Raw genomic sequence first — 25,209 nt, forward strand, 5'->3', positions numbered from 1 at the left:
TGTCGGTAGACTTTAACCATTTTTGCTTTGTCTTTTTATTCTCTGAACATTTTCTGGGGACCCTCTGCTTGAAAACCCCCTGCTTTAGACAATAGCCTACGCCTATTTCTTTTATTTTCAACAGGCAGGTATTCGTCTCAAAAATCGGTCAAAAGCAGGTTCCCACTGTGACAACATATAGACAACATTGCCAGCTGTAAGTTAGCTATAAGTGATATATGAACTGCATTTTTTTTCAGCTGGGCATTAATGTTCTATCGTTTTTTTTTTTGTTTGTTTGTTTTTTTTTTTAGTAGTAGTAGTAAAGACTTTAAGGTATATGTCTGTATAGAAACTGATTTTAAAATAAATCTACCCTGAGAAATATTATTGGAGGTAAAACGTGTGACAACTAGCCCCGGTGTGAATAAAAGGAAGCAGGACGGTGGGCGGAGCTTCGAGGACGTTAGAGAGTGAGGGAGCGCGCTCGGACTCACAGTCTTGACTGCTGCCACACTGCGCTCAGTGCAGGGACACGGGCACACTGCTCAGTATTTCGCGTCTCTTATTAAAGACACTGGGATTATTTCAACGCTTTCCTGCAGGAGTGACAGTGAACTAAACACAAGCTGACCTCAGCAGACCTCATTTAACGGAATTTAACGCGCGTTTTCTGCGTGCGCAGAGCGAGTTGAGCCCCGTTCAGCGGACAAAGTTTATTTCTGCTTCACGGTCCCATGAAGCTGGACCGGAGTTTGAATTAACACGCCAATCAGAATATATCTATGTAAGTTATCACACACGATGGGTGTTTTTATGGTTATTCATGTTTTGGCATGATGTCGTGCTTGTCTTTTGCATGGCATGAGTTTATATCATAACTGTCATAAATGTATCATTATTAGTACTATTAATAGCCTATAGAAGATCAGTCTGTTGAGGAGTTTTCCCGGAAACTTTTCTTTTCTTTTCTGTAAATATTAGATGTTTAAGCCCCTTTAACACCTCTCATAAGCACTTTGTAATAATTTACATTCATATCATAAAAAATATGATTACATTAAGCCTTATAATCCTTAACACCCTTAGATAAACATTCATAGGCTATAGAAATGTCATGAGCACGGCTGATCTGTTAAGCATATGTCTTATTAACGAGAATTATAATTACTGATTATGAAATTCACACACTGAAAAGTGAAAATGTGCAGTTATCATAGGAGTTATTCCAACGAGCCTCACAATTAGTTTTATTAACTTACTTTAACTTACTATATTTAGATTTGTCTCAAATAATGACATTTTGACTAATAAAATCAATAGATTTTACCAAAACATTTTTTCTTTTCTTTTCTTTTCTTTCTTTTCTTTTCCTTTTCTTTGCTAGTGTCCTCTCTGCAATCATTTGTGTAAATATTAGATAAATCAGCCTTATATGGAGTTCTGTTCACTCTTCCTGCACTGTTTTAAAGAAGTTGAGTGCAACTTTCATTAACCACATGAACAAACATCAAATTAAACTCCAGAAGCTTAAAATCATTTGTTAAAGTTCATTCAGATTCTGTCAAGTTAGACATGCCATGAAATGTTGATTAATTCTTTTACATTCATTCATTCATTCATTCATTCATTTAATCAATCAATCATTTATTTATTTAAAGTATTCAATCAATAATTTTAATTTCTATTCAGAACTATTGCTCTCATTGTCATGGTAAAGTCTACGGAGAACAAACAGGAATGGAAATGTTTAATTGATTGTTTATTTGTTTATGCATGTTCTCAGAAAAGAAAAGAAAAGAAAAGAAAAGAAAAGAAAAAAAGAAAAATGTTTTGTTAACATCTATTGATTTTATTAGCCAAAATGATACAAATCTAAATATAGTTAGTTAAATAAAGTAAGTTTATAAAACTAATTGTATTTTTGTTTTAAGTTTGTTTTTAGCTAATATTTTTCAGTAAGTGTTTTTGAGGAAAACATAATCACTGCAATGTTTACCAAGATAGAGATATCAAATCTTTGGGATATGTATAGAGTTTTGTTTTTTATTTCCGTGTCATATTGAAATGTACATGTACACTAATCACCTGTTACACTGTAAGTGTTTAGTAAAATTATAAAATTAAGTTGCCAGAAAAGAAATATTTAGGCATATAATTTGTACACCAAGGCAGCATTTATTAAAATAATTTTAAAAAAGCATCATTACTCCAGTCTTCAGTGTCACATGATCCTTCAGAAATCACACTAATAGGCTGATTTGGTGCCCAAGAAACATTTCTTAATAATTTCAGTGTTGAAAGCAGTTGTGCTGCTTATTTTTTTTGTAGAAACCATGTTACATTTTTTTCAGGATTCTTTGATGAATCGGATAAACAAAAGAACATTTTATTTGCAACAGAAATATTTTGCAATATTATAAATGTTTTTACTGATACTTTTGATCAATTTGATGATCCCTTGCTAAATAAAAGCATTAATTTCTTTAATAAAATAAAAAAATATATATAATCTTACTGACCCTAAACTTTTGAATAGTTGAATAGTGTATTCCAGCGGTTCTCAACTCTGACGTTTACTCTGACGTCTGATGTTTACACGACAACAATGTACTAAAAACGAAAAAGTGTTTCCTTTGTGTTTTTCGCGTACAGATGAAAACATTGTCAAAATGATCCCCGTTCAGTGGCATAACTTTGTGGGTGGGACAGAAGTGTGTGTGTGTGTGTGTGTGTGTGTGTGTGTGCAGGTGGGGGGGTTGTTGTGGGTTGTGGAGATTGCATATTAGAAATGTACAATAATAAATGCACAAAGTTTATTAACATAGAACTCATGTTTAATGTGATAGTTTAATCCTTACATCTACTGCAAAATAAAATATTGTTAGTATCGAGAGTATTTACATTGGTGAATTAAATACGTGTATCCACAATAAGAATATAAGATAACACAAGATAACAGCAACAACAAGCACTCAACGTGATTTCAAAAACAACACAGATCACCTCTTTAACACAAACAAACAATTTGCTATTTAAACTAGAGATGCTTCTTTTATATTCCGTGCCTCGAGATGCTTCAAAAAGTGGGTGGGACAATATCGACCCTAGTGGGGACATATGTCCTAACTGCAACTTACGCCTATGTTCCCATTCACACAGATCAGCGAAAACAAGTAAAAATGCTGTATTATGCTGGCAGGCCAGTAGATGGCGATGTCACTTTGTAAAGAAAAACTACATGCCTGTAGACTGAACATGTAATACGTATGCACATGACATCACCATTTCCACAAATTTGCATTTTTGTAGTTTACTCTGAGAACGATAACGGTATCATTTTCAAAAACTTGCACTTAGAAACCCGTTTTTAAAAGTTTGCATTTTCAGGCTCCCAAAACACCGTCTTTTAAAAGTGTCCTAGATTCAAAAATTTAATTTACGTCGGCATAGTTGAATAACAAGAGTTCAGTACATGGAAATGACATACAGTGAGTCTCAAACTCCATTGTTTCCTCCTTCTTATATGAATCTCATTTGTTTAAACGACCTCCAAAGAACAGGCGAATCTCAACATAAACACCGACTGTTACGTAACAGTCGGGATCATTAATATGTACGCCCCCAATATTTACATATGCCAGCCCATGATCAAGCCATTAAGACAAGGGCAGGATCTGTGCACAGCTGAATCATCAGACTAGGTAAGCAAGCAAGAACAATAGCGAAAAATGGCAGATGGAGCAATAATAACTGACATGATCCATGATATCATGATATTTTTAGTGATATTTGTAAATTGTCTTTCTAAATGTTTTGTTAGCATGTTGCTAATGTACTGTTAAATGTGGTTAAAGTTACCATCGTTTATTACTGTATTCACGGAGACAAGAGAGCCATCTCTATTTTCAACATGTGCAGTCTGTATAATTCATAAACACAACTTCATTCTTTATAAATCTCTCCAACAGTGTAGCATTAGCCCGTTAGCCATAGAGCATATATCCTCAAACTCATTCAGAATCAAATGTAAACATCCAAATAAATACTATACTCACAGGAATCGATGTATGCATGATGAACACTTTGTAAAGATCCATTTTGAGGGTTATATTAGCTGTGTGAACTTTGTGTTTGCTGTTTAAGGCAGTTGAGAGCTCGCGGGGGAGTGGGAGATTTAAAGGGGCCGCACGCTTAATCGGTGCATATGTAATAATGGCTCAAAATAGCAGTTAAAAAAATTTATTAAAAAAAAAATCTATGGGGTATTTTGAGCTGCAACTTCACAGACACGTTCAGGGGACACCTTAGACTTATATTACATCTTTTGAAAAGGCACCTCTAGGGCACCTTTAAATGAACAGCCAAATGCATTAAAAGTTTTGGTTTCACTTTATTTTGATGGTCCGTTTAACACATTCTGCCCAACACAACGTTGCACCTACTGTACATGTCATTAGAGTGTTAGAAGAATATTAGTTGACTAGTAGTGTTAGATTTAAAAACTCTGGGTATACTTTGTTTTTTTATGCGTATGCTAGTGTACGCACACAGTTGTATGTATACGGAAAGTCGAACTCCTGGTAAAGTGTACTTCATTTGACTCGTACACATACTCAGATGTTCGACGCATGCACAGTACTGAGCAATCTCTCACCACGAGATACAACCCATGTAAATATCTTTGTATTCTTTCATGCTAGAGTTGTACAAATGAGGGTATTTCTAACCTCTTCGCACAATCTCTCGTCTATGTAGGCCTCCGTTGTCGCTGTAGCTTGCATGTGTTCCAATCTGTTCTGTTTATGCAGTTTTTCTTTGACTACCTTGTGAATCAATGCCTCCCAGGGCATGATTGCCACCTTGTGGATAAACTAATTACTGCAAAAAAAATAAAAAAAGAATAAATGCGCATGTGGGACCTGCACGTACAAGTCCACAGTTACAAAAATCCGGTGCACTTAGAGTGTGCACATACTCTTCTGATGATGGAATTCACGTCACGTGCATTGTACGCTGACCCTTGCATACTCGTAAAAAGTGAACTATACTTTGGGCTTTAGTTGACATGTATTTGCAGTCAGTAGAATGTCTGTTGGGGGGACCATCACAATAAGTGTTAGCAGATATTAAGCAGAAAGTCTACTAATACTCTAATGAGAGTTAGCAGACATGTTGCAAAGTTACTTATAAAAAAAAGAGGCATCAAAATAAAGTGTTACCAAAGTTTCGAGTTTTTAGTAGTTAAACGGCCCCTTTAGTTCCTGCAGTGTTTAGCTCCAACCCTAATCAAACACATCTGAACAAGCTAATCAAGGTCTTCAGGATTACTAGAAAGGCAGATGAGTTTGTTTGAGGTTGGAGTTAAACTCTGCAGGGAATTGGATCTCGAGTGCCAGAGTTGAGAACCCCTGGTGTATATGAATGTTGTTGCATTAGATAACAGGAATTGTGACTCTTTCTGATTGTTAAAAGTCAGTCAAAACTTTGTGACGATTGACGGGACAATGTGTTTTATTGCTTCTTTCTCAGGTGACGGCACACAGAACCATGGTGAAAACTGTATGGAGATAGACATCCTCTTTCCAACAAGGGAAAAGGAACTATTTTTTTGTGACATCCTCATTTTCCAAGCTCTCTTCTGGAAGTGTGTCCAGTATTTAAAGTCATTTGTCTAGCATGGCATCCAGCCTGACATGCACAGGGATGATCTGGGCTCTGGTGTCCCTGCTGAGTGCAGCAGCTTCCTGCGTGGGCTTCTTCATGCCCTACTGGTTGCTGGGCTCACAAATGGATAAGCCGGTGTCCTTCGGCACTTTCCGGCGGTGCTCGTATCCCGTTCGGGATGAGGAGAGGCAGGCTACGGTCATGCTGGAGCAGTGCGGGCGCTATGCAAGCTTTCAGGGCATCCCGAGTGTGGAATGGCGGATCTGTACTGTTGTGACGGGGGTCGGATGCGGCCTGCTGCTGCTGGTGGCGCTCACAGCGCTCATGGGCTGCTGCATATCAGAGCTCATCTCCAGAACCATCGGACGCGCAGCAGGGGGCATGCAGTTTCTTGGAGGTGAGTAACAGACTGCTACAGTATATTTACATACAGACAAGTTTAGGGTGAAACTCACAAACGCATGTCCTGGTCACATTTCACTCCAAAATTGAAAGACAAAAAAAATTATATTTTGTATTCACAACAATTTCATAGATTTACCTCAAAATTATCAATATTGTAATGCAAGATTTGTTTATTTATTTGTTTGTTTGTTTAGATAGTTAGTGATTATTATTCTCATTACCGTAATATATTTTTTGTGTTTGTTTTGTTTTTTGAAATGTATTTCTGTCTTTTGATTTAAAGGTGTAATATGACCGTTTCTTGAGAGGTACACTACAACATCTTTATAAGCATGCATGTTTATTGAAAATGTTTAAAACTGTTTTATACTGGTTAGTTTGTGATGGGTGAACAATAATATAGCTATCATAAGTATTTAAACTACTGTTCAAAAGTTTGGGGTTGGTAAGATTTTTTTCTGCTCACCAAGACTGCATTTATTTGATAACATTATTGCAGTAATATTGTGAATTATTAATACAATATAAAATAAAATAAAAGTTTTATAAATGAATCTACTTTAAAATTTGATTTATTCTTATGAATTTTCAGCATCATTACTCCAGTCTTCAGTGTCACATGATCCTTCAGAAATAATTCTAAAATGCTGATTTGCTCAAGAAATTATTATCATCAATGCTGAAAACAGTTGTGCTGCTTCATATTTTTGGCATCCTTGTTGAATAAAATTATTAATTTCTTAAAAAAGAAAAATCATACTGACCCCAAACTTTTGAATGGTAGTGTATATTCTACATGCAGACTTAAAGTGATAGTTCACCCAAAATGAAAATTATCCTAAACTTTATTCACCCTCAAGCCATCTTAGGTGTCTATGACTATCTTCTTTCAGCCAAACACAATCAGAGTTATATTAAAAAATATCCTGGCTCTTCCAAGTTTTATAATGGCAGGGAATGGCACGATTTTTGAAGCCCGGAAAAATGCCATAAGTCGACTTGCGTATGGATGTTTGTCGGAAGCTGGTTAATATAGTTTATAAAGTTTTAAATATGTATATTTTTCATACAAAAACCCATCGCTTCACTTTGAGGCCTTTATTAACCCCATGGATTACTTTTATGATGGATGTATGCACTTTTTTGGGCTTCAAAATTGTGAGTGCCATTCACTACCATTATAAAGCTTGGAAGAGCCAGGATATTTTTTAATATAACGCTGATTGAGTTTGTCTGAAAGAAGATAGTCATATACACCTAGGATGGCTTGAGGGTGAGTAAATTATGGGATAATTTTCATTTTTGGTTGAACTATCCCTTTAAGGCTAATTGATTCACTTTATGTGTACGTTTCCAAAGTTATGGGATTAAAATATCCATGCTAAGGTTTGTCAGGCGTAGACTAGAGACTGACAGAAGAGCACATGGCACACAGAAACAAACAAAAAGCCATATGCAAAATGCACGGTGCTCACACAAACACTAGTGGCAGGATCCTGTCACCAAACTAAGAACAAGACCATTCAAGGTGACAGGACCCAAACATATCAGGATCATTATTGATTTATACTGATGTAATTTTATCACAATGAATGATCTGAAATGACTAATATTCATATAAGGTCATTGAGTACAAGCCCCTTTTTCTTTGTCTCTAGTGAACATTGATTCCAGCCAGTGTAATTCAGGGTGCCTTTGCCTCAGCGAGGAGAGAGGGAAGGGAAACTGATTGAGTTTAGACTGGAAACTGGGGTCTGTAATTCCAAACTCACTTTGTTTAGTTCTCGCCTGCAAGGTGCCTTTTATTTGCTGCTCCGATAGTCTTGAGGGCTTTTGGCACACGTCAGAGAAGGTGAAACAAATACTGCGTGGGGCGTCTTAGAATTGAAGTTTTCTTTGTACTGCAGGGGCTCAAAGTGTTGAAAATTCTAGTCAGGCTCTTGGACTCCTGATGTTTGAAAATGCTTTATCTTCATTAACTCAACCCATTTGTCTCTATTGTGTCACCCGAAGTGACAATAGCTCATCTTCATTCTCATTAGCTTAGTGTATATGCAGACTCACATATCAACTGCTAATTGCACATTTTTAAATACAACATAAAATTGAAATGGAGCCTTTTTATGTTAATGCACATTCTTGGGTTATTGTGTGCAATATATCATAATGTTTGTCAAAAATGCAATAATGTTACACACTGTGCTGTAGAGACGAGGCAGGCACGGAAATCCACAATAATAATATAGGCTTTAATATAAACAAGGAACAGATGAACTACAACACAAGTATCAGTATCTCCATAAACGTACAACATAACAATAAGAACGGACAGGGAGTGCTGGGAGTGAGTCCAACTTAAAAGGAGTGCTAATGACAATGAACAGGTGCAGGGAATCCAGGGACGGCGGGAAGACTGATGAGGGAAGTGCAGACAGGTGTGCAGAACAGGAGGATTCTGGGAAACGGAGTTCGGGACAGGCGTAGATGTAACAAATAACTTCCTCTGCCTCTTAAATGACTTCTTGAAGCTCAAACAGTAAAGTATGGCATAAAGTATTAAGCATAATAAAGCATAATAAAGTATTTACATTTAAGCTTATGTCAGATGCTTATCCAAAATGACTTGCACAGCATTTAAGGTATACATTTTATCAGTTCATGCATTCCCTGGGAATCGAACCCATAACCTTGGTGTTGCTAGTGCCAATCACCTGCTTCCTTTCTGTTATAATGGCCGATATGGCCGAAATGCTGATGGACATGATCAGTTTTTCTACATTTTTGTCTTGTTGAATATCCTGTTTCAATTGAAAATGCATCAGGAATGTAAAATGGGTTCCAATGTTTTATGTTCTTGAATTTTAAAGGTGCCTTAGAATTAAAAATTGAATTTATATTGGCATAGTTAAATAACAAGAGTTCAGTACATGGAAATGACATACAGTGAGTCTCAAACTCCATTGTTTCCTCCTTATATAAATCTCATTTGTTTAAAAGACCTCCGAAAACAGGCGAATCTCAACATAACACCGACTGTTAGAACAGATCATTAATATGCGCCTCCAAATCATATGCCAGCCCATGATCGAGGCATACACAAGGGCAGCGTATTAACGTCTGGATCTGTGCACAGCTGAATCATCAGACTAGATAAGCAAGCAAGAACAATAGCGAAAAATGGCAGATGGAGCAATAATAACTGACATGATAACATGATATTTTTAGTGATATTTGTAAATTGTCTTTCTAAATGTTTCGTTAGCATGTTGCTAATGTACTGTTAAATGTGGTTAAAGTTACCATTGTTTATTACTGTATTCACGGAGACAAGAGAGCTGTCGCTATTTTCATTTTTAAACACTTGAAGTCTGTATAATTCATAAACACAACTTCATTCTTTAAAAATCTCTCCAACAGTGTGTAATGTTAGCTTTAGCCACGGAGCAAAACCTCAAATTCATTCAGAATCAAATGTAAACATCCAAATAAATACAATACTCACATAATCCGATGCATGCATGCAGTATGCATGATGAACATTTAGTAAAGATCCATTTTGAGGGTTATATTAGCTGTGTAAACTTTGTTTATGCTGTTTAAGGCAAGTGCGAGCTCCGGGGGCGGAGAGCGCGAGCATTTAAAGGGGCAGCAGCATGAATCGGCGCATTTCTAATTATGCCCCAAAATAGGCAGTTAAAAAAATTAATAATAAAAAAAAATCTATGGGGTATTTTGAGTTGAATCTTCACAGACACATTCAGGGGACACCTTAGACTTATATTACATCTTGTAAAAAAAGTTCGATGGCACCTTTAAGCATTCCAATCTTAAAATGTAAAAAATTAAAATCTTAGAATAGTACATACATAATGCGTAAAAAAAAAAAATACAAATATTTATTTGATTATTGTAGTTTCTTGATTACTATACTAAAAGATGTGCTTCATATGGTTCATCTAAATTGATTTTATTCAAATGAAAATCACTGAATCAACCTAAAAACATTAAGTTATACCAATAAACCTTTTTACAGTTTGTTCAGAAGTTCTAACATTCAGGAATATAGTTTAGATTTAAAAATAAATAAATAAATAAATAAATAAATAATATATATATATATATATATATATATATTTTTTTTTTTTTTTTTTTAAGTTGAACCAACAAGCTCAGCAGGTGAGCTAAATTAATGTATTTTGAATTCAAACAGATCAGTCCCACTCACCCTTTTAAATTCATGTTAAAGTGAACAATTTGCATAAAACTTATTGATATAACTTTAAAAATCTACTTTAGATAGTTATTCATTTTAATTATAATAAAGTAGTACATGTATTAAAGGGGACCTATTATGCAAACTTCACTTTTATAAGGTGTATAACACCGATTTGTGTCCACAGTGTATGAGAACAACCAGCCTGTAATGGTAAAAATCCACTCATTCATTTTTTTTATATAATTCCCACAAATTAAAAGCAGTCTCTTCAAACAAGCTGATTCAGATTCACCCCTAAGATGACATCATCATAGGGAGAAGCCCCGCCCACAGCCGTTGACGATCTGCCCTATTAACATAGACATAACATAGATACGTAGATACAAATGTTGTGTTTTGCGATGTACTAATGCACATAAGAGTCTCCATAGACTCCCGGCATCTGAGTCACTGAGGACATCATGGTTAAATATCATTTTAGAGGGAAATGTCCTGAAGAAAATCGGTAAAGTCTTATATGTTTGCGCTAATCATTTTATGCCAAACGAGGGTCTTTTCAATGCTGGATTTTCACAAAGGTTGATTCTGAAACATATAAGGCTGAACACCGCTACCGAGAGTTTCTGACATTTTAAGTGCGTGAGATTGTCCTGTTTTGTTGTTGCCGGTGTTCTGGCAATCTCTCCTACACCGGTATGCTGGAGCATAAGCTCTTGAAGCTCTGCCATCTTCTGGAAATTGGGCCAGGAGCATCAGCTCATTTGCATTTAAAAGTTTTTGCTCACCCCCAAAAAGTGGCAATTTTAACATTTTATAAAAAATGATCTGTGGGGTATTTTGAGCTAAAACTTCACACTTCACACTCTGGGGACATCAGAGGCTTATTTTACATCTTCGTAAAAAGGGGCATAATAGGTCCCCTCAGAAAAATTCAGAAAAGCCATTTAAAATACTGTCTTAATATTTCTTTGAGCAACTTTCTCTCTCTTTCTCTCTCTTTTTTTTTTTAAGTTTTTACAGAGTGCATTCATGCGCTGTCCTCGTGTATAAATCCTTTCAGGTTTGCCCTCATAATTATTGTGACATTAGATTGGCCCCAAAACCAACAGTGTCAGGGTAGATTTCACCTGATCTCCAGTCAGCTACACAGGTGCGTCATCGTGTGCTCATGGTAGACAGCTGAGGTTTCCACTGTCTCTTCTAACTAGCAGACAGAGGCATTTGACCTAAGAGAGCCCGACACAAGGAGGTTACAGAACTGCAGGGCTGCTGAACACATCACTTCCTGTCATGTTGCCCATAGCACTGCCTTCATCACACAGAGTGATGAAGTACCTCAAGGCTGATGTAAGCAAGCATCATACTCCTTATCAGCAGTTTTTCACTCACAATCAATGGAAACTGACAATTAGTTGTTTAGTTGTATCATGAAACTGACGTTCTGTCAAATGAACTGAAGTTGTGTTTTTGTTGGTCTGCAGAGAATATAAGTCAGGCTGAGTAGCCATTTTGAATGTCTCTACAATTCAAGCTGTTTATATAATACATTTATTCAGTAAGGATGCATTAAATTGATCAGTAAAGACATTTGTAACGTTACAAAAGATTTATATTTCAAATCAATGCTGTTCTTTTGAACTTTGTTCATTAAAGATCCTTAACAAAAAGTTTCCACAAAAATATTAAGGAGCACAACTGTTTCCAAAATTGATAATAATAAAAAATGTTTAATTTGAACCATGGTATTTTAAAATTACCACAGTGTTTCCATCTGATACCATCTATTACTTTTGTTAACCATGGGACTTGTGCCCAAAACAGTATTACCATGGTATTAAGATGGTAATGCAAGGTACTTTTAAGTATACTATGATGTCCAAAAATGTAGCATTACCGTGGTTTTCTTACCATGGTAAATGTAAAAAAAAAAAATAATTTGTAGTATTACTTTGCATTAAGATGGTAATAGTGCCACAGATTTACCATAATAAAACCATGGAATTGCAGTGAAACATGGAATTACTATGATATTTATTTAGTAAAAGGTACTTGTTAACAGTGTCCTTACTATAGTATTAACAGTAAATTATTAATGCATAATTATAAGCAACTAACCCAAATCCTTTAGTACATATTCATGTTGATTAATATTATTCAGTACTTATTAACACTGTAACAAAGACAGCTTCAAATAAAGTGTAACTACACTGTCACTAAAAAAGTACCATAGTAGCATAATACCATGTTTTTTGGGGATATGTACCATTAGTATCATGATATCCTTGAACATGCCTTGGAGGACCATATTAATACCATGGTTATGAATCTCAGCACAATGATATTTATCAAAGTATTACCATATGCTACCATTACTGTACTATGGTACTGCTACTGTACTTTGTTTGTCCAGAAACAATGATATTACATGTTGAAAGGGTATTAAATGGTACTTAATGAGATAACATGGTATTACCATGTCCTAAAAAAACAAAAAACAAAAACAAAATAACACAGTATTACCATGCTACTGTCAAGTAAGTGTACATAGGACAGTGTGGTCATAATTACAGGTTTATAAAACAATTTGTAATGAGTTCCAGGAAGTTAACAGAGCGTTGGAGAGCAGCGGCTGAACTCTTGACATTGAACTAGCCACATGAGTTGAAGCGTGGCGTTAAATTGAAGTATGTGGGACTGAACAAGTGTGAATGAGAGACGTGAAAAGCACCAGACAGGGGTTAAGCGAAAAACGAGCGACTGAGAGAGAGAGAGAGAGGGACACGAACAGTACCCTGATGTTAAATCACTGGACCGCGGCTGTCCTTGCCAATTGAGTACCTTTCATTTGTATTGTGGTGTGTTAATGAGTGCTGTCTGGCAGCAAGGGCTCTGAGCAGCGGGGCTTTGGCAAAGACAACACCTCCCTGCGGCTCACATTGATTCATCTGATGCCCATTTTACTGATAATGAGTTTGATAAGCCCTTTATGTGTCTCCAAAAGCATCTTTGATTAGAGCCATCCTCTTGCCCTTTTGTTCAAAAGTCTATCTTTGTTCTTTCAGAGATGGATGGTGTTTCCCTATGTGATGTGAAGTCCTGGAAAACCCTTCCAGAATTATGCGGTTTAATCTCATCTATAATAATTCAAATGTTCCTTGTCAAGTCAAGTCAAGTCACCTTGATTTATATAGCGCTTTTTACAATGTAGATTGTGTCAAAGCAGCTTTACATTGATAACTGGTACATTATTTTGGCTGCACAGCAGCTCTTAAAGAATAGTGTCAATGCAGGCAGATCAAAGCACTGTTGAATATCAAATGTCAAGTCAAATGTCAAGTGTCCCCAACTAAGCAACTTGTCATCGACAAGTTGGTCAGAAATGCATCAAGGATATTTTATAAATTGAAAATGCATATGAATTATGGGGAGCACCACTTTTATAGTACACTCAATAATTAAAAAATGCTCTAATTAATTACTTGTAATAATGTATAGATACAGTACCTGTCAAAAGTTTGTAAACATTACAAATTTTTAATGTTTTTGAAAGAAGTCTCTTATATTCACCAAGGCATCAAAGATAAAGTAAAAACAGTAATATTGTGAAATATTATTACAATTTAAAGTACCAGTTTTCTATTTGAATATATGTTAAAATCTAATTTATTCCTGTGATCAAAGCTGAATTTTCAGCATCATTACTCCAGTCTTCAGTGTCACATGATCCTTCAGAAATCATTTTAATTTAATGAATTGCTGCTCAAGAAACATTTATACAGTACCTGTATAAATGTTTCTTATACGGTACCAAAAGTTTGGAAACACAATTTTTGACAATTTTTTAACGTTTTTGAAAGAAGTCTTTTATACCCACCAAGGCACCAAGCAGCACAAACATTGATAATAATAATAATGTTAAAAAAATATTATTTTATTGTTTTATTTTAGTCCTTAAATTTAAATGAGCAAGTACTAAAGTACTAAAATAAAAGTACTAAAACTGAAAATATATTAAAACTAAATAGAAATAATAGAAAAAACTAAACAAAAGCATACAATAAAATTGGCAAAATGGAAACTAAAATGAAACTGAAAATATAAAAATAAAATAAAAGCTAATTAAAATATTAATACACTTTAACAATATATAAGTAATACTAAAATACCACAGTTCCAAACTCTTATGTTGTTATTTTATTTGTAAAATATAAAAGATAGACTTTTAGGAATCTTTATGGAGCTTTTTATAATCAGATCATAGTGAAAAAAAAAGTATATATATATATATATATATATATATATATATATATATATATATACATCTTCCCTTATTATTATGATGTTGGTTTTAACTGTTGTAAAACATTTATTAAATATTTTAAATTTTTTGTTTAATATGCAAATGTGATTTATTTACATTTCAATTTCTGAATTACATTTATAATTGATTCTTTTTCTCTATTCAAAATATGATCTTTCTTAATAATGTCCCTGGATTACAAATGTAGCAGCATGTGTCCTTTTGCACAGGATAAAGATAAACGGGCATGGATAATTGCATTGTTTGTGTGTGTTAATGTGTGTTTGTTTGTATGTATGTGTTTGCCAGCTGGAATTGAACCAATGAAACCTAATGGAAAACCTCTTCAGTCTACTTAATGGACATATTACTCAGGCGCTGTAGTGGATTTGAATTCATTTTAGTTTCAGTTCAGCTGCATATCACTAAGGGAAAGGTATTACCATGCTTATTGGACAAGTACAGTACATTTGAAGTAGCATGTAAATATGAGGGATCAGAGAACAGGTTCTTCATGCTTTGATGTGGATTGTGTCCTTTTGACTAAAAGATGGTAGACAGGCCGATGAGACATTGGAAGAATTGCTCATCATGAGTGAATTGTTCATGAACGTACAGAAATTATCCTATTTTTCCCTTTCATGTTTAAACTTTTGGATTATAGATTTATCTGTCTGTCTGACATCCCCCTTTGACACATCCTTGTTCGTCATGCTGAAAACAGCAAGTGATTCATTGTTGGGTACTTTTATGTTTCAAACTGTGATGAATTGCTGACCGTATACTGTTTGAATGGTGCCGAGTAACTTATATTGAATAGTTGATTTGTTTTGGAGCAGTCAAAATATACTGAGTCATATCCGAATAAAAGCTTTCTGCTGTGATGGGTGATGTTATTGCCCTTTCTTTAAATTGAAAAAAAGCTTGTTGTGTGGAAATTTGAATTCACATAGTCAGTTCTGAAAAGAACATTATTGCTTTGTTTAGACTTCCATTTATAGAACTTTGGCACAATAAAAATTGAAATAAAAAAGAACTAAACATTTTGGAGCCTGTAGTAGGGAGCCCTGCACATCACATGTGGACATGCGGACAAATATATATCGTGGCCACAATTTACTTAAGCTATATGTTTTCCTTGTTTTATGTAAATCGTGCACATAAATATAATTTGTTCTCTCGATTTAGTAAATCGTGGCCACATTGCACTAATTCATTCCCTCACTTTGATTTAAAGGGTTAGTTCACCGAAAAATGAACATTCTGTCATTAATTACTCACCCTCATGTCATTCCACACCCGTAAGACCTTCGTTCATCTTCGGAACACAAATTAAGATATTTTTGATAAAATCTGACGACTCACTGATGCCTCAATTGAGAGCAATGCCACCAAACCTCTCAAGATCCATAAAGGTGTTTTAAACATATTTAACTCCCTGAGGTCTGAAAACGCGCCGGCGTATTTTGCAGGTTTTTTTCACATTGCAGCAAAACAGACTTAAAATACTCCGTCATTTTTTGTCATAGAGACATAAGTAATATATCAATTGAAACTATAGAATATCTTCTTTTATTTGTATACACTCAGAGTAAAAACAAAATGTTGTGCTTTTTGCAAAATAAAGAAAACTAAAATGATGCATGATCTGTCCTCTCCCTCTGAACAAAGTTTAATCTGATAGTTCTCAGAAAATGAACTATAACTTAGTGAATACTAATCACAAAAAAATAGACTTATGTCTAAAGACACGTTGAAATGTCAGGTTTTAAATCATGTAAGTCAAATCGAAAACAAAAATTCTGTGTTTATGTAATCTGTATGAAAAGAGACACATGTCAGAAATCCGTGATTCAGCTCATTATCCGCTAATGCGGCCACGCCCACGGAGCCAACGCTATTCAGAGGCAAATTATGAGTCAATACAGGCATACATCATCTCAATCATGTATTTATTGTCTTGAAAAGTGTTTATCTGTATGTAAAAGCCATGGTTAGCAACCTCTGGAAGACATGCCGTTAGTTCCTGATATGTCCTCTTCTTCTTTAGAATAATTTGTGAACTAAATGTGCACAGAGAGCGCCCTCCGGCTACAAGTATGAATTGAAAACACCAGCGCTCATAGTGATGATAATAAATATTGAATAAATATAACTCCTCTGTATAGAAAATTGACATAAACATATGAGAATCCATCAATATTTCTCCAAATGTGCATGCTTTTAAACTAAAAACCTATATTCAGACTCTTTGCATTACAGAAATACATTATATTTTAAAGAATATAATAGAATACCATTATTTTAAATTGAGCTGAGACATGATTACAGAGGTTTTTTTCACAGCCTACCTGACTGAAAGGCCTCATTATTATGCAGCACCATTAGAGGTTCTTTATGCGATTCTTTTGTCTTCTCAGGTGTAAATGTCCCATTATTCATGATGATTCACGCATCCACGCATACTGTGTTTCTTGACAAAAAGTGTCTTACAAAAACTAAATCAATATATTGTTTTATATGAACAAGCAGGCATTATAATTTTTACATAATTTTGAAGCAAAAACTCTAGCCTACAACCTCCAATACCCAGAAGTCTTGTAAACACAGATTTAATATATATTTTTGGCCTTATTTCAGTGACTTAATTTTTTTGTTTTTTCAATAACCACACATAAACGTTATTCCTTCAAAAACATAAACATGTGCATACATGTTCCTCACATATTATGGTAGCCTAGTTTGTGCTGAATACAGTGTAATGACACCTTTGTCATTAATATGTTTATGAACAACTGAAAAAAGTTCACGTGACTACAGTGATTCAACCATAATGTTTTAAAGCGACAAAATACGTTTTGTGCGCCAAAAATCCCCCAAAATAACGACTTTATTCAACAATATTTAGTGATGGCCGATTTCAAAACACTGCTTCATGAAGCTTCTGAGCTTTACGAATCTTTTGTTTTGAATCAGGGATTCCTATCAAATGGCTAAACTGCTGAAATCACGTGACTCTGGTGCTCCAAACCACTGATTCGTAAAGCTCAGAAGCAGTGTTTTGAAATCGGCCATCACTAGATATTGTTGAAAAGTCATTATTTAGTTTTTTTGGCACACAAAAAGTATTCTTATCACTTTATAATATTAAGGTAGTAATAAATTACATTATTTTCATTTTGGGTGAACTAACCCTTTAACTGAAACTAGTGAATGAATTATTATAATAGCCTGGTTTCCATTATAGTTTTGCGAAATATTCCTTTTCTTTGAATTTCCTTGAAAAACCACCTCATGTGAGCGTAAAAAATTCTGCAGTATATGGGAGTTTTTGCGAAATTGCCGTATTCACAATTTCAGTTTGTGCAATTTAAAGGGTAATGGAAACGCAGCTAATGTGGCCACAATTTAGTAAAGCGAGGGAACAAATTATTGTATTGTATGCACAATTTACATAAAACGAGAGAACATAAAACATGACGTATTAGTCGTGGGAACTACTATGGGCTGTTAAGCAAAACACGATTTTGTGGTGAATTGCAAGTAACGCAAGTTACGTAATCTGTTTACTTTTTTCATGTTGTCACAATCATCCACTGCAATGCCCTTGATAGCCACCTCAGGGCGCTCCACCCCAGACTATAAGTCATTCCCTTATGAACTACATTTCCCAGGACTCACTGTCTGGTCTCATTAGCCCTTATTGTATTTAGCTGTGTCTCATTATCTAATTATCTCTGCCTTTAAAAGTCATGTATCTCTCAGTCACTCATGGCGAAGTCTTGTATGTATCACAACTGCATTTCTGAGCGCTCCTTTTATTATCTGTTCCATGGTTTTGACCCTGTTGCCCGTTTTCTGGATTTGCCCCGTAATCTCTTGGATCCAGTGTTGCCAATTTAGGAATTTTGTCACTAGATTTAGTGACTTCCCCACCCCTTTTGAGAAATTTTCAAAAGTTTAGGGACATATCTAGCAACTTCTTGGACAAACCTTGTCTAGATTCTTATTTTGCCCACTGATCTATATTCATATATTTATATAGATAATATAAATAATTTTGCCATTATGTCATCTAGTGGCATTTAGTTACCAATTTTAGCTACTTTCAATTGAAAGCAGTTGGCAACGCTGCTTGGATTACCCTGTTTGCCTGAGTTCTTACCCTGGTATCTGTTTGGACTGTTTGCTTGTGTTTTGACCTTTTGCTTGTTTTGGATTACGTCTTTGGATTACCCTTTAATAAAGTACTGCGTTTGGATCCTCAACCTTTGCGTCTCCAGGCAGTTTGTAACACAAGTAACTAAACTAACGCATTACTTTCACATTTTTTTTTCAAATAAGTAACACAAGTTACTTTTTTGTCCCATTTATTGACTGACAGCTCTCCCATTTTCATGTTGACATAAATCGTGAATAAGTGCAGAGGCGTTGTATGCGCTGTGTGAACATGATAGTTATTGTAGTTCTAGACTAAATGTGAGCATTTACTCATCTCACTTGGGCAAATGCAGATTCAGTATTCCACAAAATGATTAAAAACAGTGAAATGCAAACTCAGAATATTACGCAAATTTGCAATAATTAAACATGTTAAATGAAACAAATATACTTTATGTATTTAATCTCACTTTATTAACCAATTTGTTTGCTGCTGACCTTCGATCAATCAATTCAACCGTACTAATAAGCAAAAATTACTTTAGATGAACATCACATTTATCTTTAATTTTTTTTGTTTTCATTGCTGAAGTAAGAGTATTGAAGTTTAAAATGTTGATTGATTGATTTTATGTTGAAATCTTGTTGATTTTTAAAATGTTTTATAAAGAAGTCTTTTTTGCTCACCAAGGCTACGTTAAATAAAAAACAGTGATATTGTGAAATAATATTACAAATGGAAATAACTGTTTTCTTTAATATATTTTAAATTATTCCTGTGATCAAAGCTGAATTTTTAGCATCATTACTCCAGTCTTCAGTGTCACATGATCCTTCAGAAATCATTCTAATATGCTGATTTGCTGTTCAAGAAACATTTATTATTATTATTATCAATGTTGAAAACAGTTGTTATGCTTAATATTGTTGTGGAAAACTGTAATACATCAGGATTCTTTGATGAAAAGAAAGTTCAGAATAACAGCATTTATTTGAAATAGAAATATTTAACAACTGTCATTTTTGATCAATTTAATGCATCCTTGTTGAATAAAAGTATTAATTTCTTTAAACTTACACATTATTGTAAGATTATCAGCTGATAACCAGTATAATGCACCAATATACGGTATCGTACAAAACTTATTTGTCTTTTGACTTATTATATTTTAAACACTGACACATGCAAATGTTTTCTGAAAGCTGGTCTTGTGTGATTCCTCCTTTTCATTTGCGCTTGACCGTGTGCCGTTTGTCTTTCTCTTCTGTCGTTTACTAGCTCTCTTTCTTTCTCTTTCTGTCCTTCTAAACTTTTCAATTACCCACGTTCAGGAGGTCTTATCTCTCTGTGACCTGATCTCCAGCCCTCTATTTCAGCTCTCTTTAACCTCTTTCACTCAGAGCTCTGTCACCCGTGGGGTAGTCGAGCAGCCCGAGAGAGAACGGCAGAATAAAATAGAAGCAGAGGAAGCGAGAGCTTGCGAAAGCATAGAGAGAAAGAAACACCGGCTCACAGTGGAATGTCCAGCTTAAGCAAAGATTTATTTCAGACAAACAGGAAGTCTGGCCTGCCAAAGGACAGACAGGAAGTGTTATTTCAGCGCTTTGGGTTGTTAAGTCCTTGTTTTCAGCAGCACGGGGTCGAGCGCAGCCCACCGATGTACCACCTCACACTCAGCACTCCACAAAATGAACCGCGCTGACATAAGGGGATTGTTATTGCACAGCCAACCCTAAAATGAAAGGAGCAGTAGTGGGGAAAATTTGTTTCATAGCTGATTTATGGACCGTGCTTTTATGGAAGTAAACTGTACGGGTTCGAGAAAATGAGAGTCACTGAGGTGAAAGTGGATCATTAAAACAATTCAAAGCTCTTTCAGCTGATGTATAGAAGTGTTTTACTTGTAATTGACATATTTATTATGAAATCACCTTGGGCAGAAAAGCTCAGGGCCGGTGGGACTGTACTGTATTAAAGCAATAAGCAGAGAGGCTACAGTGATTTTATTATACATACAAGGTGTTGTTAGGCTTGATGCGAAACATTGACAATGAAATGAAGCTCAGTATTCAGTGTTGTCATTGGTAACTAAAAACTATTAAAACTCTTAAAACTATTATTATTATTATTTTTTATTTTTTGTTATTTGAAATAGTTTAAATACAATAAAATATAAATATTAGATGGAAAAAAAAACTTAAACAAAAATTAGAGATGAAATAAAATATGATAAAATGGATAATTACCAAAACTGAAATAAATCTAAATAAAGCTAAATAGAAATTTAAAACCAAATCTTACTTAAACAATTAAATAAAAACAATTAAATAAAAAAATATAAAATAAAAGCTAATTAATAAATATTAATAAACACTGTAATAGCAAATACGTAATACTTTAATGACACTGGATCTATTAATATTCCATACATTCCATTCATTAAATACATTAAGAATACACTTCATACATACAATGACTTGAATATACCTCTTTAATGATGAACATATTTTAAATGAAAAGTAATTTTGATTTATTTTTTTTATGTAAATGAAAAATCGTCAAGGCGATACAACTTTCATGACCTAATTAAAATAATGATTTTGTTTTTTTTGAAACGAAACAAGTTTGGCGTATACTTTTATTTTAGAAAAAAATATTTGAACAGCTGCTGCAGACGAAACCATAACAGGAAATAATAATAATAAAAATTATGACAAAGTAAGGTTAGTTGAGATTTTATAATGTCAAGCTGTGATTATGATTATGATATTTATGAATTAATATTTAAAGCTGCAGTTTGGAACTTTTTTTGGTTAAAAATGATCCAAAATCAATTTTTGAGCAAGTACATATCCAGCCAGTGTTCAAAACTATCTCCTTATCTTAGCCCGATTCACAACAGTAAGCTTGTAATAACGTTTTATAATAAGGGCGACCTGGTGGATTTCCGCGGGAAATTCAGCAGTTCGTCTTTGCGTCATTACGTCATGTCTGTAAACAGAAAGAAGGAGTCCAGGCTAGTCGGCTTTATCATGTGAGGATGCTTGTTGTAGCGGATCATTTATAGCCTGTTCTCACAGCAGCTGAAATAATTAAACTTATCATTTTGATGGCGGATTATAATCCAGAAAGGTCCAAATGACAATCATGCACAACGCACGTGATGATAACAATTCCGCATATGACTGCATTTGCAGGTTTCAAACAGAGATGGCGACAAAGAGGAAAAATGCCGGACTGCAGCTTTAATTATTAATTCATAATATTGGTTAAATTTTTTTTTTTTTTACCTTGAAAATATTTTAAAAACTAATATATATATATATATATATATATATATATATATATATATATATATATATATATATATATATATATATATATATATATAATATAAAGCTTCTTCTTAGACAACTTTGAACTTTTTTGATTCACTTCAAATGTTGACTACTGTATATTAAGATGTGGACACTTACACATTTTTAAAGTAAATATATTATTACATTTTACTTTATGATTAAACCACATAACATTTTTAGAGTCATTTAAAAGTAAACTTTCTTAAAAATGGTACAAAAATTTCAAAACCATATGAAACCAACCCGAGTACAGAGAGTAGATTTCAAAGAAGTTGGCACATTTGTCATATGGTTCTTTTTTATGGTGCTTTTTGTAAATTTTAGGGTTTGACAGCTTCGGTCTCCATTCACTTTCATTGCATAGAAAAGAGCAGCCAGTTTTGCCCTATGTTGCTCTGCAATGACTCCATGTAACATGACAGGAGCACTATGGTGACCACTGCTCTAGTGAAATACAGTCCTGTCGGCAGCCGTTCGGAGAGCCCCGACAGCTCAGTCACCTGTCACTGCACAGTGAGGGAGAGGAAAGACACTTCACTAACCACACTACCTCTCTCAGTTTACACTCCATCTCTCTCAACTACATCCAAGCAGTAGTAGAACATGTTCAAACATACTTTACACCTGGTATTAACATCCATTTCGGGTAATGCAAAAACAAGGGGACAGTGCTAAATATAGGTGATCATCTGAGACAAATTTTAACACCAAGTGTGAACAGGACATAAGCTGACAGCTCCTTAAACAGCTCTCTGTCGCCTAAGATGAGGATTTTGCTCTGGAAAAGTTTTGGAGTCTAAGGGTGTGCTTACATTTGGCAGGTTTGGTTCAATCAAAACGAACTCTAGTGCGATTGGTCTCTTAGTGCGGTTCATTTGATTAAGTGTGAACGCTGCCATCTGAAACTTGGTTCGCACCAAACAAGCGGACTGAGACTGCAAAAAAGGTTTATCTTGTTCCACTTCCAAACAAGCTCGGTGCGATTTGAATGCAACATGGACCAAAGACGTTTAAGTGAACCAAAAACAGGATGTGATGTCACAAGACATAACCCTAAGAAGGACAGAAAGCAGGCATCAGAAACGTTGTCTCCTTGCAGCAGATTTTCTTTTGCGTGCAATTGAGGACTTCCTGGCACTGCTTTGACTCCTTTACAAATTTTCTAAGCTCTTCATGAGCTCTCAGTTGGTAAAAATACCATCACATGTACTGTACGCATATACAGCGAGCACATTTAGCACAGACCATTTTTTTGGATGTTCAGTAAGTTTAGCCACAAAATATATGTCATAAAAGCTGTTTTTGTTTGGTATGTTTAGATTCTGTGTTAAAAATGAGAACGCTAAGTGCACCAGGACTGAATGTATCATTCTCTTTTTTGGTCCAGACCAAAAGGACCAAGAGAATCGAACTTCAAGTGTGAACACACCTTCAATCTACGTTTTGGGATCTTGGACTCTTGCCATTTTAAAGTTATTGGTTTGAGACTTGTAATTTAAGGTTGTGTTCACACTTGTAGTTCAGTTCACTTGGTTCGGACCAAAAAAAACCCATTTAGTCCTGGTCCGCTTAGTGTTCACATTAGCATTTTTTACACCAAACCTAAAGAGACCAAACTTAAAGGCATAGGGAAACGTTCACAACCTTATTGGTTGACATACTGTATATTTTGAGACGGAACTTACCAAACATCCAAAACAATGCTGTGTGCTGGGCTAAATGCTCTCGTTGTATGTGCGTAGCCTACATATGATGGTATTTTGACCAGCTGAGAACTTGTGAAGAGTGTCAAAAGGTGTCAAAACAGTGGCAGGAATCCCACTGTCACACACACAAATGAAGATCTGCTGTGGTTCTGATGCCTGTACCAAACTGTAATGGGCAACATGAGCATTCTGTCCTTTTTATGTCGCATCCTGTGACATTGCACCCTGTTTTTGGCACCAGAGTTCATTTGGAAGTGGACCGAGACTCATCTTTTCTGCGGCCACTTGTATGGAGCACACCAGGGTTTGAATGGCAGCGTTCACACTTATTTAAACTATTTTAAATGGACCACACTAGCAATTGCACCAGGATTCGTATTAATTGAACCAAACACGCCAAGTGTGAACACATCCTTAGAGGTGTTGATGTGACCTTCTTTTATGGAACTCAAACTCCACAGGGCTGAAAGAGAGATGCCGTTTTGGGAGCAAATCTCAGTGTTGTTTGGCCAGAGTCCAGCTAAAGCTGCATTATGCTGGGGAACATACAGTACTTGTACCCCAAAGGTTGTAGGTTCGAGTCTCAGTACCGGCAATAAATGTAGGTGGGGGGAGCGAATGACAGCACTCTCTTCCACTCTTATTACCCACAACTGAGGTGCACTTGAGCAAGGCACTTAACCCCCAATCACTCCCTGGGTGCAGCAGCAAAAATGGCTGCCCACTGCTCCAGATGTGTGTGTGTTCAATATGCACTGTTGTGTGTGTGCACTTGGATGGGAGAAAGGCAGAGCACAAAGTATGCTACACCATACTTGGCCACATATAACGTCACTTTCACTAGTTTGTGGAGTTCTCAGTTATGTTTAATCAGTAAGTGTCAACTTTGTCTTTGATGTTTCTCTTAAAATTGCTCGATACAACTGTAATTGGTACTAGAAGAATTTGAGTTCAAATTGAGATCTCTGACTTATTGCAGACTTTGTTTTTTTTGAGCACAGAGTGAGACATTGTTGAGATCTCCTCTAAAACTCTAGTGGAGACACATGCTAGATATTTTGGTCTTGAAAGCATTTGTTGAGAAATCTGTTAGGGGCCGTTCACGTCGTGTATAAGTACTCATGGAAAAAGCCTGATTGGTTGGTTTTTGTCACATGACCTGCATTGTGCTTGCGTCATTCTGAAAAGTTATGATTTTTTTCATTTTTTTTCATGGTGTAGACATGCCTGGGAAAAACAAGCAAAAACGAGCACAACACATGAGCGTCGAGACGACATCGTTCTCTATTTGAGCACTCTTGTTGCGCGTCTACGTTTAAAATAACATACTTGAACGGCCCTTAGAGTTTATATTGAGATCTTTAATGTTTAATTGCAGATTTTGGTGTCTTGGCAAATCTGAGCACAATATAAGA

At 35.2% G+C, this 25,209-nt stretch overlaps 1 protein-coding gene across 1 annotated transcript in view; it reads left to right on the forward strand.

Annotated features, from left to right (window-relative positions):
- Positions 1-443: 443 nt before the first annotated feature.
- LOC125248507 (LHFPL tetraspan subfamily member 6 protein) overlaps positions 444-25,209 on the forward strand; it is a 111,548-nt gene continuing 86,782 nt past the window's right edge. The window contains exons 1-2 of the mRNA XM_048160425.1: positions 444-766; positions 5,512-6,043. Of these exons, the coding sequence (XP_048016382.1) occupies positions 5,659-6,043 (385 nt within the window). The 5' untranslated portion in view covers positions 444-766; positions 5,512-5,658. The remainder of the gene's footprint in view (positions 767-5,511; positions 6,044-25,209) is intronic.

Source organism: Megalobrama amblycephala, linkage group LG16 (genome assembly GCF_018812025.1).
Source record: "Megalobrama amblycephala isolate DHTTF-2021 linkage group LG16, ASM1881202v1, whole genome shotgun sequence".
NCBI classification, from domain to species: Eukaryota; Metazoa; Chordata; class Actinopteri; order Cypriniformes; family Xenocyprididae; genus Megalobrama; species Megalobrama amblycephala.